The 15,801-nt window shown below is 38.6% G+C and overlaps 1 protein-coding gene across 5 annotated transcripts in view; it reads right to left on the bottom strand.

Moving 5' to 3' along the window:
• LOC111862876 (helicase domino) overlaps positions 1 to 15,801 on the bottom strand; it is a 201,996-nt gene that overhangs the window by 28,358 nt on the left and 157,837 nt on the right. For all 5 annotated transcript variants that reach the window (XM_023848643.2, XM_023848647.2, XM_023848644.2 and 2 more), the window contains 4 exons: positions 11,305 to 11,470; positions 6,920 to 7,176; positions 4,805 to 5,008; positions 2,038 to 2,283 (listed from right to left, as the gene is read on the bottom strand). In XM_023848643.2, the coding sequence (XP_023704411.1) occupies positions 2,038 to 2,283; positions 4,805 to 5,008; positions 6,920 to 7,176; positions 11,305 to 11,470 (873 nt within the window). The remainder of the gene's footprint in view (positions 1 to 2,037; positions 2,284 to 4,804; positions 5,009 to 6,919; positions 7,177 to 11,304; positions 11,471 to 15,801) is intronic.

Below are 15,801 nucleotides of genomic sequence, written 5' to 3'. Positions count from 1 at the left end.
CTTGACCACATTTAAGCTGAGCCATTAAACTACTGTATGGTTTCAAAAATGATTTTCAGATTATTGCTTTGTGGGATGTGATACCATGTACTCAGACAGAAAGGTACCACCATTTTTAAGGAATCTGCTGCCTCTTCCACCCTAAAGATGGAGGCACCAGGTTCCTCCAAACCACTGGTACCTAACTACTTGATGTAATATCAAGAAAACAACAATTTTCACATTCACTGCCATAAGACTCTCAAATGTCATAAACATTTTCAGTCTGGGCTCTAAGTAACTAGCAATGCCAACAGTGGACCTTCATCAATGTTCTGAAGGTATATATATACAGGGTGTCCCAGGAGGAATGTGCCAAACTTCGGGAGGGTGTTCCTTATGTTAAAGTATGCCGATATAACCCAAAACACCTATGTCCAAAGTTGAACGGTTACGGAGATAATGGCCCGAGAAAAGTGTGGTCTTCTGGCGGGTCCACGCATTGTACCTGTCAGCTGAGACGTCTTATCTATGTTTGTCCTTGAGTGTGGTGATTCACACTAGCCGTAAGCTCATGTGCTACGTACAGAGTACGGTGCGGCTGCGCCGTGAATGGTTGGTAATTAGTTGTGCGGAGTTGCTGAAATGCCTTTTGTGTTTTCACACGTTGAATATTGTGATATGCATTTTGTGTGTGGATTTTGCGGTGGCAATGCACGTGCTGCTGTTGAAGAGTACCAAAGGCGTTTTCCCGATCGAAGGATTCCATCTCGAAGTGTATTTACGCGAATTCACCAGACATTGCGTGATACTGGTTCTCTTCCGAATGTTTGTGCACTCTGAAAGGGAGGATGTATGAAAGATAAACACACGCGAGAGAACATTCTTCGCATGATTGATAGAAGTCCGCGTCTCTCCACTCGTAGAATGGCCTCTCGCANTGAAATGTGCATACGTGGTTCCATAATAATCCACATGAGATAATGGAAACGAAATTCCAAAAGAGATTTTCCGTGAATGTTTGTTTAGTACAGTTATGTAGTCTGTTTATACCAGTATGCGCAGCCAGCCATATTACGTCAGCGCTTGCCAGTCATGTGTCATGTATAGTGCTTGGAAACCCTAAGGACAATTATGACATGGCGAGCGAGTATTTTGTACTTCAATTTTATGGCTTCACATCACTCACAAGTTAGTTTGATGTTACATACATTATTAACATTACAGAATCCACATATTCCTGCCAGTTTTAATATGTATTTTGTAATCAACAAGTGTGTAACAGCGGTCAAAGTTTCACACTTCTCTGGCCATTATCTCCGTAACCGTTAAACTTTGGACATAGGTCTTTTGGGTTATATCGGCATACTTTAACATAAGGAACACCCTCCCGAAGTTTGGTCCATTCCTCCTGGGACACCCTGTATATATATATATATCATACATCTTTAGGCCAACAGTGGCATCCCTTCCATATTCTACTTGCAGTCTGCATCATGTGAATTTTTAAAATTGCACTATATTTCAGCTTCATATTATGCAACAGAAAAAGGTTTCATATTCAAATGCCCATGGAAATCTGGCAATTCCTCAAAGCTCTTCCAGCATACTGTACTTACCCAAATGTAGAACGACCCATAAAATTGTGTGTTAAAAAAATAAAGGAAGTGGGAACAAAAGGCCAATGGACAAAATTAGTGTACTCATCAAAGAATTATAATTCTAATAATACATTATTGTCCAGGTGCAATATTAGTGATTTGATCTGCAAATTCATTAGCTTCTACTTAAAATTATTATACTGCCTCATCTAGGATGTGTGTAAAAGGTTCCAAGTGCCATTTGTTTTTCTTCTAAAGATAATTTTTCAGGTTTCTCAAAATGAAAACTGAACCGAGTCATAAAGAAATACATATTAAGTAACATCACTCAATAGTACACACCAGTTAAGGATCAAATATGAGCAGTTTGTCCTGACCTCAAAGTACATAAACAGAAATTCTGTTCCTAGCATGGAATTTTATGACAAAAACTGATGACCCAACTCATGTACTGCACCTGAGTGAGCTGTGCCATCTTCTGTGGTGGTAATTTACGCTGTTGCAACAGCTGCTGTTGGATTGCCAACTGTCGTATCTGTTGTGGCGTAGCAGTCTTCATGGCACCTGTTGCTTTCACCTGAGGCAGAGTCATTCCTGTCACAGGGATAGTCACACTCTGAGGTGACCCTCCACCACCCGGAGCTGATACTGTCTTCACTAGTGTTGCAACCTGAGTCTGACCAGATGTACCTGCCTGCTGCACCTGTATATGTCCAGAATTTGCTCAGAAGTAGATCCTATGAACTTATTACACATGACACTTTACACTTCACCAATCATTCACTTCTGTTGCTATGACGATCTTTTGTAATATTCGAGTGCTGTCATGTATTCTTGATCTTGGGAAATATTCACTACATTCTTTACCAGTAATGGTTAAAGCAGTTAAAAAAAAAAGTAAAGTAAAGTAAAGTAAAGTAAAGCTATCCCTGTACCAGGCTGTGAAGACCCATAGGGTTGTGAGACGTTGAGGGTCCCACATTATCTAGACAAACGGCTCAAAGTTGGCGGTAAGGTCGTTAGCTTTACACGCTGGCGGTGCTTTACTCCCCAGAAAATTATTTAATTAATTCCTGGTACTCATTTTTGTCAGAGGCTGAATCGACCCCAGGGCCATAGTGCCGCTGGATGGATTAGGTCAATTGAAAAAAATCCAATGACCTCATCGGGACTTGAACCCGCGACCTTCTGGCTTGTAGCATAGCCCCTCAACCAACTATGCTACTGCGTGCCCCCTCTTAGAAATGGTTAGCAGAAAATACAGTATGCGCCAAAATATACAGTACTGAAATGAAAAGATGTCTTGTTGATACCACTGTCTATTCATGTGAAGGCCCCTTGCACGACAGAAACTTCTCAAATCCTGAAGAAATGGTCCAATCACCATGTCCCTGTAGCGTTCTTGGGTGACAGTAAGGGCATTGCCTTTCTCATCCTCAATGAAATAGGGGCCCAATATACCGCGTGCTGAGATGGCACACCATATTGTCACATGTGTACTATGTAGCGGTTTCTTGACGATAACATCTGGCAGCTCAAGACCAAGGAAGCAAGTTGTCTGGCGACCACTTCCATATGAGCGGAAATAATACTCAACTATGAATACTTTTTCCTCCATCTAGAGACCCATTTCCAACAATTGCACAACACAACTTCCTTTTCACTACTGGAAACACATGAGGCTGGAGCTATGCCCCATCGACAAATGCACATGCACGTTCGAGATGCGCAAGTTTCAGTACTGCATTTTGACATTGTTCATACATTTTGGCACATACTGTAGTCATGAGGGACAGCTAATAAATAGGCCATAAATGGAAGTAAAACAACTGCAATGGAAGTAATAGGTCTTCTGTGTGTAGCAGCACAGTCCAGCTTCATAACAGTCTAGTTAGCAGATGCGGATGCACATGTTCAGAGGCTGGTTTCAGTAGTCAAAATGGCAACCGTGCTTGAGTATATTACCGATGAGAACAGATCTGTTGTGTGTTTTGTGTGAGCAAAACAACTCAATGCAAAGGATATTCATAAGGAAATGTTTCTGTTGCATAAAGTCGTTCACAACTGGGTTGAGATATTCTCTCAAGGATGCTCGAAAGTAGCAGATGATGCCTGACCAGGTTGTTCTGTTGAGGCTGTGACAGAAGCAACTGTGCAGCAGGTGGACAAGTTGATTTGAGCTGCCAGGAGAATACCGACAAACAGTGTAGCAACTACATCAGCGTGCTCCCATGGTCCAGCATACAGCACAATGCATGATTGTTTAAGTTTTGGAAAGTGTGTGCATGGTGTGTCCTCAGAGAACTGAAGGTGTCTGTCCTTGCAGTATCTCTTATGGTATGCAGCTGAAAGAGATTATACACTCAACAGGACTCTTACTGCAGATGAAACATGGGTGCATCACTACCAACCTGAATCCAAGCATTCTTCAATGCAATGGAAGCAAACGTTTTGCCGATGACAAAAAGGTTGAAATGAAGGTGGAGAAGTGGCTGAGACAACAGTCAAAAGACTTCTAAGCTACAGGTTTTGAAGCACAGGTCAAGCAATAGGATAAGTGTATCAATGTTGGTGGAGGACATGCCAAGAAACAAATGTTTTTTTGCCATGTTCGAGTATCACATCTTATGTTTTATATCCACTCATCACCTACTTAGTGACTCTCCCTTGTATATAAAGGGGGTTTTGAATGAATAAGTAATCCTTGATATAAGCAAAAATATGTGCTGCAGGATATATACATGTGGAGGGGCAGAGCAAGGTGAACACAGAGAAACAAAATGAGGTGAACATTTAGCATTAAGTTCTGACAAACCTGCTGCCTCAATCTTAAAAGCAGAAGCTTCTTCTATTGTGAAGATTAAGGCAGCAAGTTCTTCTAAAACAATGGGAACAATATGCCAGACTACAGTGTCACATCACTGAAAACATTCCATCAAAAGGAAAAGTATTATACAACAAAACCTTAATTAAAGTCACCTCTTACATACCATTGCAGAACACTTTCAGATACTGATCAATAAAAGTTCCACATGTATGAAAACACATGTGTCATTAAAATTAAATAATGTTTTAGGTTCGTCTAAGATGGACAATGGATTTGAACACATAACAGAAGAAACATCCGCTGAAATACCATATCATAAATCTTCCACTGTCCAACATAAGCAAAGGCATCCAAAGTACGTTCAATTTAACATGCACATGACACTAGTTATATTTACCTGCAATCCAGCCTGAGCTAGAATCTGAGCAGGAGTGAGTCCTGTCTGTGTGGGAACTTGCACTTGAGCTACCTGTGCCCCTCCAGCTTTCTGCTGCACTGCTAGATGCTGTTGTTGGCGCTTAATCAATGCTGCCATTTCTGTCTCTGACATTGTGCGAGCAATCGCAGTTTGTTTACCACCAGGGGATGCTTGTTTGATGAACTACAAAGAAATTAAGGTTAAGTAAACAGTACATTTCAAGCAACAAGAAGTCACAGAATGTTCAAGAATTAAAAAATGAACAAATCTGTGTTTGGAAGAAATGACTCTTAAGTTATATAACAGGACTGATTCAACTGTATAAGTACATAGCACTGAAAAAACTAGAGATGATCACATGTGTTGGGTATGAAAGGATTTGGATGAAGAGAGTTATGACTTATTAAAAAGTATAATCAGGGCATTCACATACAGAAACTGAAAGAAAACCATAAACACTTCAGCCAGAATAGCAGGCACCATGGCAGATTTGAACCAGATGTCCAGACCTCCTCCTCCTCAAAAGGCTAAATCCTTTAGGTCTTCCCTTATGTCATCTTTCCATCTAATCTTAGGTTGGCCTAACGAGTTGTCGTTTACATTCCCTAAAGAACAGACAATACTTTGTAAGATGAGGCGCCGACTAAATAATTAACATTAATATTACTACATCTACTTCACGAGCCTCCAATAACAGTTTTTATATACACACAAAATATAGAATACTCCAATTTGTCCGAGGGAACACAACAAAATCACAAAAACCAATGACTGACTCGATGATGTAAAGTATCAATCGAAGAATTTTACTCTTCTTTATACTATAACTTTTGTTTTTTATACATCTAATTTACTGTATTTTTATGTCAACTATTTTAATATATTATTATCATTGTATCCAATTTTATTAATGCTGCAGTTGAGTGGTGCATATATGTTAGTCATGTATTTGCCTGATGATAGCTATTAATAGCAAAAACATGTAGCAGAGCCAAAACTAGGCACTGACAATGATATAGTTGTGTTGCGACGGGTTTAATAAAGAAGTTGTATAACGGTATTGTTAATTTCCACATGTTAAGCCCTTTCAGTCTGCTTTCACTAGTTGTTTCCCCGTAATGGATCTTTAACTATGGAGATCCTTCAGCTTCTGTGCTTGTGTCATTGCTGTCCAGTGAATATCCCACAACTCTACTACCTGCACCAACTAGGCCTTGCCTTCACAGACTCTCTTACAACTCTCTCTGAACTCCTGCTCCAGTTGTACTCCTTATAACATCTCGGGACAGACCACATACAAAACACTGTTCATTGTTATATTCTAATCACCTCCATGGGAACACATTTGTTTGCCAAGACGTTCAGTAACAGCTTTGTAAACTTGCTTTATTAAGAATCCACTGCCTAGCAGCAATGTAGTTCCACTGTTTGTTTCGAGGTCATGACTCAGTAACAGGTCTACACACTTCAATATAATAGGACAATTTTTAGAAAAATGACAATAACTTTAAAATAAGCTTTATTAATTTACATAAGGGTTTCAATATATTTAAATATTGTAATCCTTTGTAAAAAACTGTACATGACAAGACTAACAGCAATTGACCCATCATGACACAGTACAATAACGAATGTAGATGCATTTTACTGTTTACAAACGCCTCATGATGGTTGTAAATGACCAAAACATATAGCAAAAAATAACATCTTAATAAACTAACTGATATTTATTGACATTCACGCCTTCAGTTATTTACTGGAAATGTACAATTGTGATTGAGGGACAAATTTACACAGTAGCAAACACAATAAGAGCAAAGAAGTAAAGAAATCTATCATTACTACTGAGTAAGTATGGTATACACTATATATGCTATGGGAATGCAGATGAACCATCATCAATGATGTTGACTGTTCTGTCATAATTAGATGTTTACTAGAGTCTGTTAACATACTTCTGGTATTCATTTGATGGTGTGAAATGAAAACATACTTACCACATGACTGCCTACATATGGTATAATGTACTCTCATCATATAGCAGATGGACTTTATGTAGAATCCTGTTGTGAGACAGTGTGGAAATACTGTTACCTGTGCTCTCTGCTGTTGTGCCTGTGAGACCTGAACAGCTGTGACCCCTGCCACAGTTGCTATTCCCATAGTTGCTCCTGTAGTCACAGCAACTGAAACCTTCTGATTTGAAGCTGACTGGGCCTGCAGAACCTTCAGCTGATGGTCCCGTAAAAGTCGCTGCTGCTGCTGACGAAGCAGTTGCTGCTGCTTATAGAACTGAATCTGAGCATGGTTCAACGTCTTTCCACCTGCTGTCACAGTGCCAGCTGTTACACCTGATCACAAAACACCACATGCTACTACATTAAACTTTTATGCATACAGTATGTAACAGTGGTTCATGTCTTCCCTGATTCACAAACTCCTAACTGCAATGCATTCTCCTAAAAGTAGTACCCTGTCCATTTCACATTGTACAATACAATTTGCTAGAATGTGACACATTCACTGTCACAGGAAAGAACTTAACACTGTCACTACAGTACCTAGAAATAATGAATACAAAAGAAAAATATTATCTAAAAGAAACACTTTATGAAGAAAATAAGAGAAAACCCCACTAAACACAAACAAATTCAGTAACAAAAATGAGTTAGTCACGTATAAGTGAAATTAAACACACAAAATCACGAACTATTCACCAAAACACCACAGCCAGAATAACATTTAAAACAACCAACACAATTAGAAATATACTCTGCACAACACCAAAAAAAAAAAAAAAAATGAAAATACAGATATATGCAAACTTATATACACAGACTGCCAAAGATCCTACACACAGCAAACAGGAAGGCCACTAAATGTCAAATACAAAAAAAACACATAAGTAGTATCACAAACAAGAGAGAAGATCAAGCCTTTGCAAGGAAAATACTAAGCAACAGGCATCAACATAGAAAAATGGAAGATACTGTAACGTATAGAGTGGTACATGTAATGAAAATGACAGGTTCTAGTTCGGATGATTGGATTTATTAGCACCTTGGTTACAAGTTCTCTTGATCACATTTAAATACAGTGCTACCGTTGATTTACACACACACTGGTCCTCTCCTGGTATCACAACAAAAATGTAGGAACTATAATAGTCTCCCTGAATCACACACTCCAAGTATGACTTTGAATGAAGCCTTCTAATCACACTTTTAAGCCTTCACAGGTCGACTTTTCAACTATGAACTTCTCGGGGCTATCTTCCACCAAAAATGCAGAACTGAACTTGTAGCGCCGTTCATTTTAAGATAACTCCTCTGCACGGACCACGTGGAAAACACCGTCTGCCGTTGTTGTGGATGCATATTTACAGCTGCATTGCCTGGCAACATACTTCCTATATATCTCTGTGCTTTTGCTTGGCCCCAACTGCATAGAAAACACAGTTTCCTTTCTATTGTTGCCTCTTTACATGTTTACAGACCTGTTGCCTGGTAACACATTGATCAAATCTGTTACACTGCTCTCTCCTTAAGGCTGTCCTCCACAGTCTCTTCCTGTCCTTTCATCCTTTTCAGGTTCCTCGTTCCACCTGCTTCCTGGTCTGATCTTTCCTGATATTATTCCTGTGCCATGCACTCTTGCATGGTTGGTCATCTTCCTGCTGGCAGCAGCCAACTTTCTCCAGGATCCACAATCTCCTCGGGTCAGTTCTTTTGGCTCTCTATGTTGCCCTGCTGCTTCTTCCATCTTTTGACCAGCTTCAATATGGCATCTCCCTTAGGGAGATTGTGCAAGTATATAAAGCTAAACTGAAGAAGTTACTGAAACAGCACATGCCAGAACCCACCACTGTGCACTCTGAAAAACCTGCACTTTTGGGACATATGACAACTTCAAAACTGCATCGGGTGCACTGATTGTATTGAATTGAATTTATTTACATTCTATAAATCCTAAACAGGTTAGTACCTTTGGATACAGAACAAGTCAAAAGGTTACATACATAAGTACAGGCAATTTTAGCTTAAAAATTAATATAACTTAATTTTACATCATTCTCTATTTACATTGAAGTATTCATCTAAAGAGTAGAAGGAATGAGCATGTAGATAATTCTTTAACTCTGATTTAAACTTTTTAGTATCATTGCCCAAGTTTTTAATACTTTGTGGCAGATTGTTGAACACTTTTATGCCAGTAAAGTAGACTCCTTTTTGATATACTGATAAAAGTTGATGAGGGTAGGTGGAAGTTATATTTTTGTCTAGTATTCATGTTATAGACATCAGAATTTAATTTGAATTTATCTTTGTTGTAAACAACAAATAAGAGAAGCGATAATATGTATTGCGATTGAAGAGGTAGAATTTTTAATTTCTTAAATAATTCTCTACATGAATCTCTACTTCTACATCCTGTAATGATTCTAATTATATTCTTTTGTATTTTAAAAATTATTACACTATGTGAAGAGTTCCCCCAAAATATTAATCCATAGTTCATAATAGAATGAAAGTAGGCATGGTAAACCATCTTCAATGTTTCCTGTGACATAAAAGGCTTAATTGATCTCATCGCATAGCAAGCTGCATTTAATTTAGGTATAATTTGTTCAATATGTATTTTCCAAGACAGTGTACTGTCTACATGTATTCCAAGGAATTTTGTATCAAGTACTTTACAGATTAATTTGTTGGCATAACTGATGTCCAGATCAATTTGGTGGTTGTTTTTAGTTGTGAATGATATGTAATGGGTTTTATCAAAATTTAATGAGAGTAAATTGGCTTCGAACCATCTGTTTAAGGCTTCAAATACAATATTTATGTCATTTTTAAAGTTTTCAAATTTAGAGTTCTTAAATACACATACAAGAACTAACCACCCATGAAATTTTTGCTCATTGTACTACTGTTACAGAAATTATTATTCTATTGGCCTACTTGCAGTCAGAGATGTGACTCACAAATTCATCACTGTGGATGATGGCCCTTTTGGAAAAGACAATGAATGATACTGGCGTTTTTGACAACTACCCTCTACACTGTGCACACGCATCAGGAAGAATAAAGATACCAGAAGAAAATGCTTGCCAGGTTCAACAATGAAAGCATCTTTTATTTTCCTTGGTGATGGTGCCTTTCCGCTCATCAAGTACCCTATGAAACCATTCGCACGAGATCAATTACAGACGCTTTCAAACTAGGATGGTGGTGGAATGCTCTTCTGGTAGTATAGTTGTAAAATTTTGTCTCTTATAAATGGCAAAAGAGACAAATGTAGAAAATATCATAAATGAGGTTACAGCAATAACATTAATATACAACGTTACTAGAGATTCGGAGGGTTTAACAGAACTAGAGCACATAAATTCATAACTGCAAGAACAACCAGAGGGCACATGTACCATCATCAGGCAGAAACAAGTTGTGTTTGCAAAAAACAAATTTTGTAGATTTTTTGCGATCTGCCCTTTGGTGCATACATAATTCAGTTTCAGCACTGCATGGTGTATACTCCAGTTTTTATGTTCTTTCAAATAGAATCAGTTCATACATACAAATATGAATAGTAACATTGAAAGATTCTTCTTTGTTTCTCATTTCCTTCAGTGTAATCAGGTTGTGCAGATGGAAGTCAATAATAACATTTTACAAAGTACTTTCATGTTTCATCTACATTTTCTGCAATCTTGCTCCATTCCCTGTCCATAAGAAACTGATTAGGATAACCGATGTGTTTCATATCCCAAAGGACATATCCGTTTTCACTTCACTAATTACAATGTCTACTAACAAGTCTGTTATTACAAAATGAAAACCAACAGCCTGCAACACCGACAGCGCAATCAAGCAATTCGCATAAGAATATCAAAATATTTGATCTCAGGAACCGTTAGAACTTCAGCCACCTTAATATCTCCACCTTGGCCTCCTGCTTCACTTGCATTTGAATCCTTAAGCAGAACGTGGGGCACAGTAGCTCCACAGAGAAATTCTCTTAAGGACATTTGAAAGTCACAGATGATGCTTGATGAGGTGCAGAAATGGCTGAGACAGCAATAAAAAGATTCTATGCTGCAGGTTGACACACCGGTAAAGCAATGGGACAAGTGTATCAATGTTGGTGGAGGATATGTTGAGAATTAAATGCTTTTCCAAAGTTTGAATATCACATGTTTTAAGTTTTATATCCATTTGCAACCTATTTACTGGCTCTCTCTCTCTCGTAAAACTTTCATAGTTTCCTTTTCATATGGTCTAAAGCAAGAATTTTTAAAACACTGCATTCTCCCTCAAAAGTATGTACAAGGTAAACTTACTGTAAACATGCGTTAAATGAGCTCAAAACATAAAATTCCAATCTTTCTTGATAAGCAATTGTTGTCAGGTGATTATTTACTTTACAAGGAACACATGTCGTCTACTCTTGTAACCGCAATGACTGGATCACTATGTACTTACCTTTCGTAACTACAGTAGTAACTACCGTTGGAGACTGGGACACAAGGTTTGCTGAAGCAAGGCGCTGAGCAGCCACTTGAACCTGTGCAGGCGTAAGATTAGCAACTGACACAACAGCTGGAGAGTTCGCCACTGCCCTCACTTGGCCTGCAGCAGCTACCACATCCTGCAGGATCAAGAAAGCAAGATGAGAAGTATTCATATCACAATGATTAGCAACTCTCCACTGAATAATTTTCATTTCGTGCATCCTGTTGTGTTATTATATACAATTTTTTATTAGAGTCCGTCGCAACACAACAAAACAATGGTCAAGGCTAAAATTAGCTTCATAATGTAATAATGTAATAATTATCAAGTATCCAGCTTCACCATTGCAACTGCAGTTCAGTAGTGTGTGAATATCTTAATGTGTTTGCCTGATGATGACTTTAATAACTGAAACATGTAGCTAAGCTAATTTTAGCCTTGACAATTGTATTGTTGTGTTGCGACGGACTCTAAAAAAGAACTGTCTCCAATGAATGTTGCATTTCATGATGTCCTGTGCGATTAGATGAAAGAAAATAACATTCTGGTTAATTCCAAATTCCTGAAGAATGGGCTGTTACTGTCTCTAATTTCTAAATTCAAGCTCAATTAGGTGCACTGATATTTACTAGAATGGTGCAGTTCTTCAAACAGTTGTCTCAACTTTTCATGGCTGGACTAGTTTCAGTTATTATTCTAATACCATAAACTCATAAAGAATCATTTCACAAGTTTATTGTTGTGTATGTACAAGGAGACACAAAACTATAATACAAAGTTGCTTAATAAAACCCTTTTGCTTTAGTGTCTGATTATGACTGATCTAAGCATGCGCAACATAAAGGAAATCACAGCTACAAATACCAACAGCAAACTTGGGGTTATCCAACATTCAGGATATTCATCAAATGGCAAATATTTCAAAGAAACGTGTATGTATAACACAGTCTGTCAATAATGCAACAGATCGTTCCTTTCTCTTCCACTTCCACTTTAACGCGACATGTTTCGGCCTTAGATGGCCATCCTCAGGTGTCTTAATATATCAAAACTGCTACACTGTTTTAATATGTGGTAAAATCACACAATATGGTGCATTTAATTAAATAAATTAAAATAAAATAAAATCCATAAAAATTTTCATCACTTTGGTGAAATTCTATTCCAACCTCACAAGCGGTGTCGTCCACTTGTTTTTAATGTTCCTTAGCCCGTTGTTCTGTTATGTCTGCAATCTGTAATCTACAAAATGCCACAAGTTAATATTGTTTTTGATTGTTATTAATGTTATGTTATGTTATGTTATGTTGGTTTACTTTGTACTCACATGCCACTTGTTCTGCGCTGTTCCCTCTAGGAGTGTGTGGTGTTGTCTTCACTAGTGCAGATGTGGTGTGTTTGCTTCCATATTTATATGCCATGGTCGTGTAGAGTGGGGAAAGATGGGGGAGGGTATTGTGTTATTTTGTGTAAATTTTGAAGAACTATACAAACTATAAATAGAAGAGAAAGGAACAATTTGTTGCATTATTGATGGACTGTGTTATACATAGACGTTTTAATATGGCTTGCAACAGGATGCTTAAATACAGAATTTCAAAGAAAATTCACCACTCTTCTGAGTTACTCAAAAACAAATTTGTGCTCAGAATTACTGCGTTTTCGGACTTTGTCCACTGTCCAGTATTCTAGAAACGAGAGAACATAATGTTTCAGAAACTGGATCCGTTTCTGTCCTCAGGTGAGGAGGACCAGTGATTCTGGGTACTGTACACCACTGTCAGAATCCTTTACAATGTACAAGAATCTGTGATATCACACCACATGGTAATTCTACCAGCTGCTATAGCAGAGCTACACATCATTCTCTCTCACATAGGTGCCATCACTGTGAAGGCTAGGTGAATTTGTGATCACCTGCTTTGCCTTTGTAGTTGGTTTCTGTAAGCCTTTCTTGTGCAACCATTAGACCACATTTCCCATACATGCCAGATAATGGGGAGTTTACAGTACATTCTGACATTGTACCTGAACAGAATCATCACCCTTTCAGGGTTAGGCCTTTCCTCAAAGCAGTCTACCATCAGGGGTATCGAAATGCAGCACAAAGAAAAGTCTTTAAAACTGATGAAATTTTAAAAGACATTTTTGCATGTTAATATGAAATGATTATATACTAAGGGCATTCTGTATATAATACCTCCTATTTTTTTTTTAAAGAAAACTACAACAGATACAGAAATCATAATAACACGGTTAAATAGAGCAAGATTTCAGCTACTTACAGCTATTTTTCCACATAATCATCACCATTCGTTATGCACTTTTGCCATCAATGAACAAGAGCCTGTATGCCACGCCTGTAAAAGTCTGCGCCAGCAGAGGCCAGCCACTTTCTTACAGCTGCAATGACAGCATCGTTGTGTGGAAAATGTTGCCCACATAGTCCGTCTTTCATAGGCCCAAAGAGATGGAGGTCTGAAGGTGCTAAATCGGGGCTATAAGGTGGATGTGGTAGGACAGTCCAGCCAAACTTTGCAATGTGCGCGGTGGTCGCCAAACTGGTATGGGGTCTAGCGTTATCGTGTTGCAAGCGAAAGGTTGTCCGCTTCTCTCGCCTGACTCAGGAAATACGGGCTTTCAGCTTAGTCAGCGTCGTCTTGTAGCATTCAGAATTGACAGTCCCTGGTCGTTATCTGCTGATCTGTTCGGATGAGGCGCTGTTCATTGTGAGGAGTGGCAGCTGAGCAGGGATGCCCATGGCGAGGCTTGTCGTGCACTTCATTTTCGCCACTGTTGAAACGCACTACCCACCGAATCACTGTGCTGACATCTACTGTATTGTCTCCGTACACCTTTAGCAAGTGTCGATGGATGTCAATGGGTACAATTTGTTCGGCAGTGAGAAATTCAATACCACATTTCTCTTTCATATGCACTTCTGTCAGATGCCATTTTGGTAGACTGCTCTGCTGTCGCTATCTGTCGCACGACAACCAAATTAACAGTACATTGGCGGGAAGGTTCAACCTTTACTACAACACCACCAACATCCAGCTCAGACGTTACATATTAACACAAAAAAAATATGAGGCATTATATACGGAATGCACCACGTATATATGTAAACAAGGACTGTTATGGCAACATCTTGCAGATGCAAGTAAGAGCTATTTAAAAAATCTTTGATCCACTAGATTAAAATGTAGTTAAATGATAGTGGAATCGACAGAAGTAAGTATCTCCTTCATATGTTTTGTACATACACAATAGTCTTTAATCCCAACTGACAACCAGCTGCACAGTAATATAATAGAAGTCTTGTGCTGTGACCATCGAAGAATCAATGCCCATTAACTCTTTGACTGGCACGAAGGGTATTTAAATCCCACCCCTGTCCTGGCAGGCCATTTAAACCTTATGTCGCTAAGATGCATGTGCTTGCTTTTTTCTAAACAACTTCAACAAAAATTGGTTTTTAAAAATGAAATTTTCAGGAACTATTAAAAAGACAATATTTTATGCAATAAATGTCTTTCCATACCTTTTTAGTAGTTTTTCTTCGTGTGATAAACATTGAAACATGAAAGTTTGCAGAGAGCCACACCACAGCTTGCACACATGATACTTGTTTCTTTTCTAATCTTGTGCTTAGCACACACTCGACACTTTCTCATGGCACCATTCTTCTTATTGTTACTGGGAGGAACATGGACCATTTTGTGAACTTTCAGGCCACCCTCTAGACGATTTTCTGGGTCTTTCACTGGTGGTCTTTTCAAGGTCGCGTGCGGAGGCGTGACTGCACTCGAGTCTGACGCATTAGTTTCGTCATTCACTTCATTCCTTGACTGTTCTCCCTCTCCACACTGTTTGTTTGGTTCTGTCATTTTTTCTACACAGTTCAATATAAAATCTTTGAATTTGTAATTTCTCGTATTTTTCTGGGCGTCAGGCACCGCACTCGTGTTAGCTAAATGTTCATCATTACTGTCTTGTGGATCATTGTCTATCACTGTATTATTGTCACTATCAAATTCATCCAATTCAGTAATCATTATTTCATCGCCACTATCATCATCAGCACAAATCTCCTTCACAACACTTTCCAGCTGGTCTGTAGGAACATGTCGACAATTGCTGCGAGAAGACACGGTGAAACTGAATGAATGTGAAATATTTTTTGAACTTTTCCTTCTCGGAGGGTTCTGAGAGTAATATAGACCCCCACAAAGTTTACAAGGGTTCTTTACAACCATGCACAAAAACTACCATATATATGTCTTTGGTTGATGAGTGCCAAGAGAGCAAATAAGGGAAGAGATTTTCAAAGCGTTAAAACACGCCAACGCCAGGGAACGGTTGGCATCACCCCAGCGTTAAAACACGCCCGCGCCAGTCAAAGAGTTAAGAAAACTGAACTGTACAACTGCAGAAAATTTTTAATTAGTACAAATACTTGTATGA

Source organism: Cryptotermes secundus, unplaced genomic scaffold (genome assembly GCF_002891405.2).
Source record: "Cryptotermes secundus unplaced genomic scaffold, Csec_1.0 scaffold528, whole genome shotgun sequence".
In the NCBI taxonomy this organism is placed as follows: domain Eukaryota; kingdom Metazoa; phylum Arthropoda; class Insecta; order Blattodea; family Kalotermitidae; genus Cryptotermes; species Cryptotermes secundus.
This window is presented reverse-complemented; position numbering and strand designations above follow the sequence as displayed.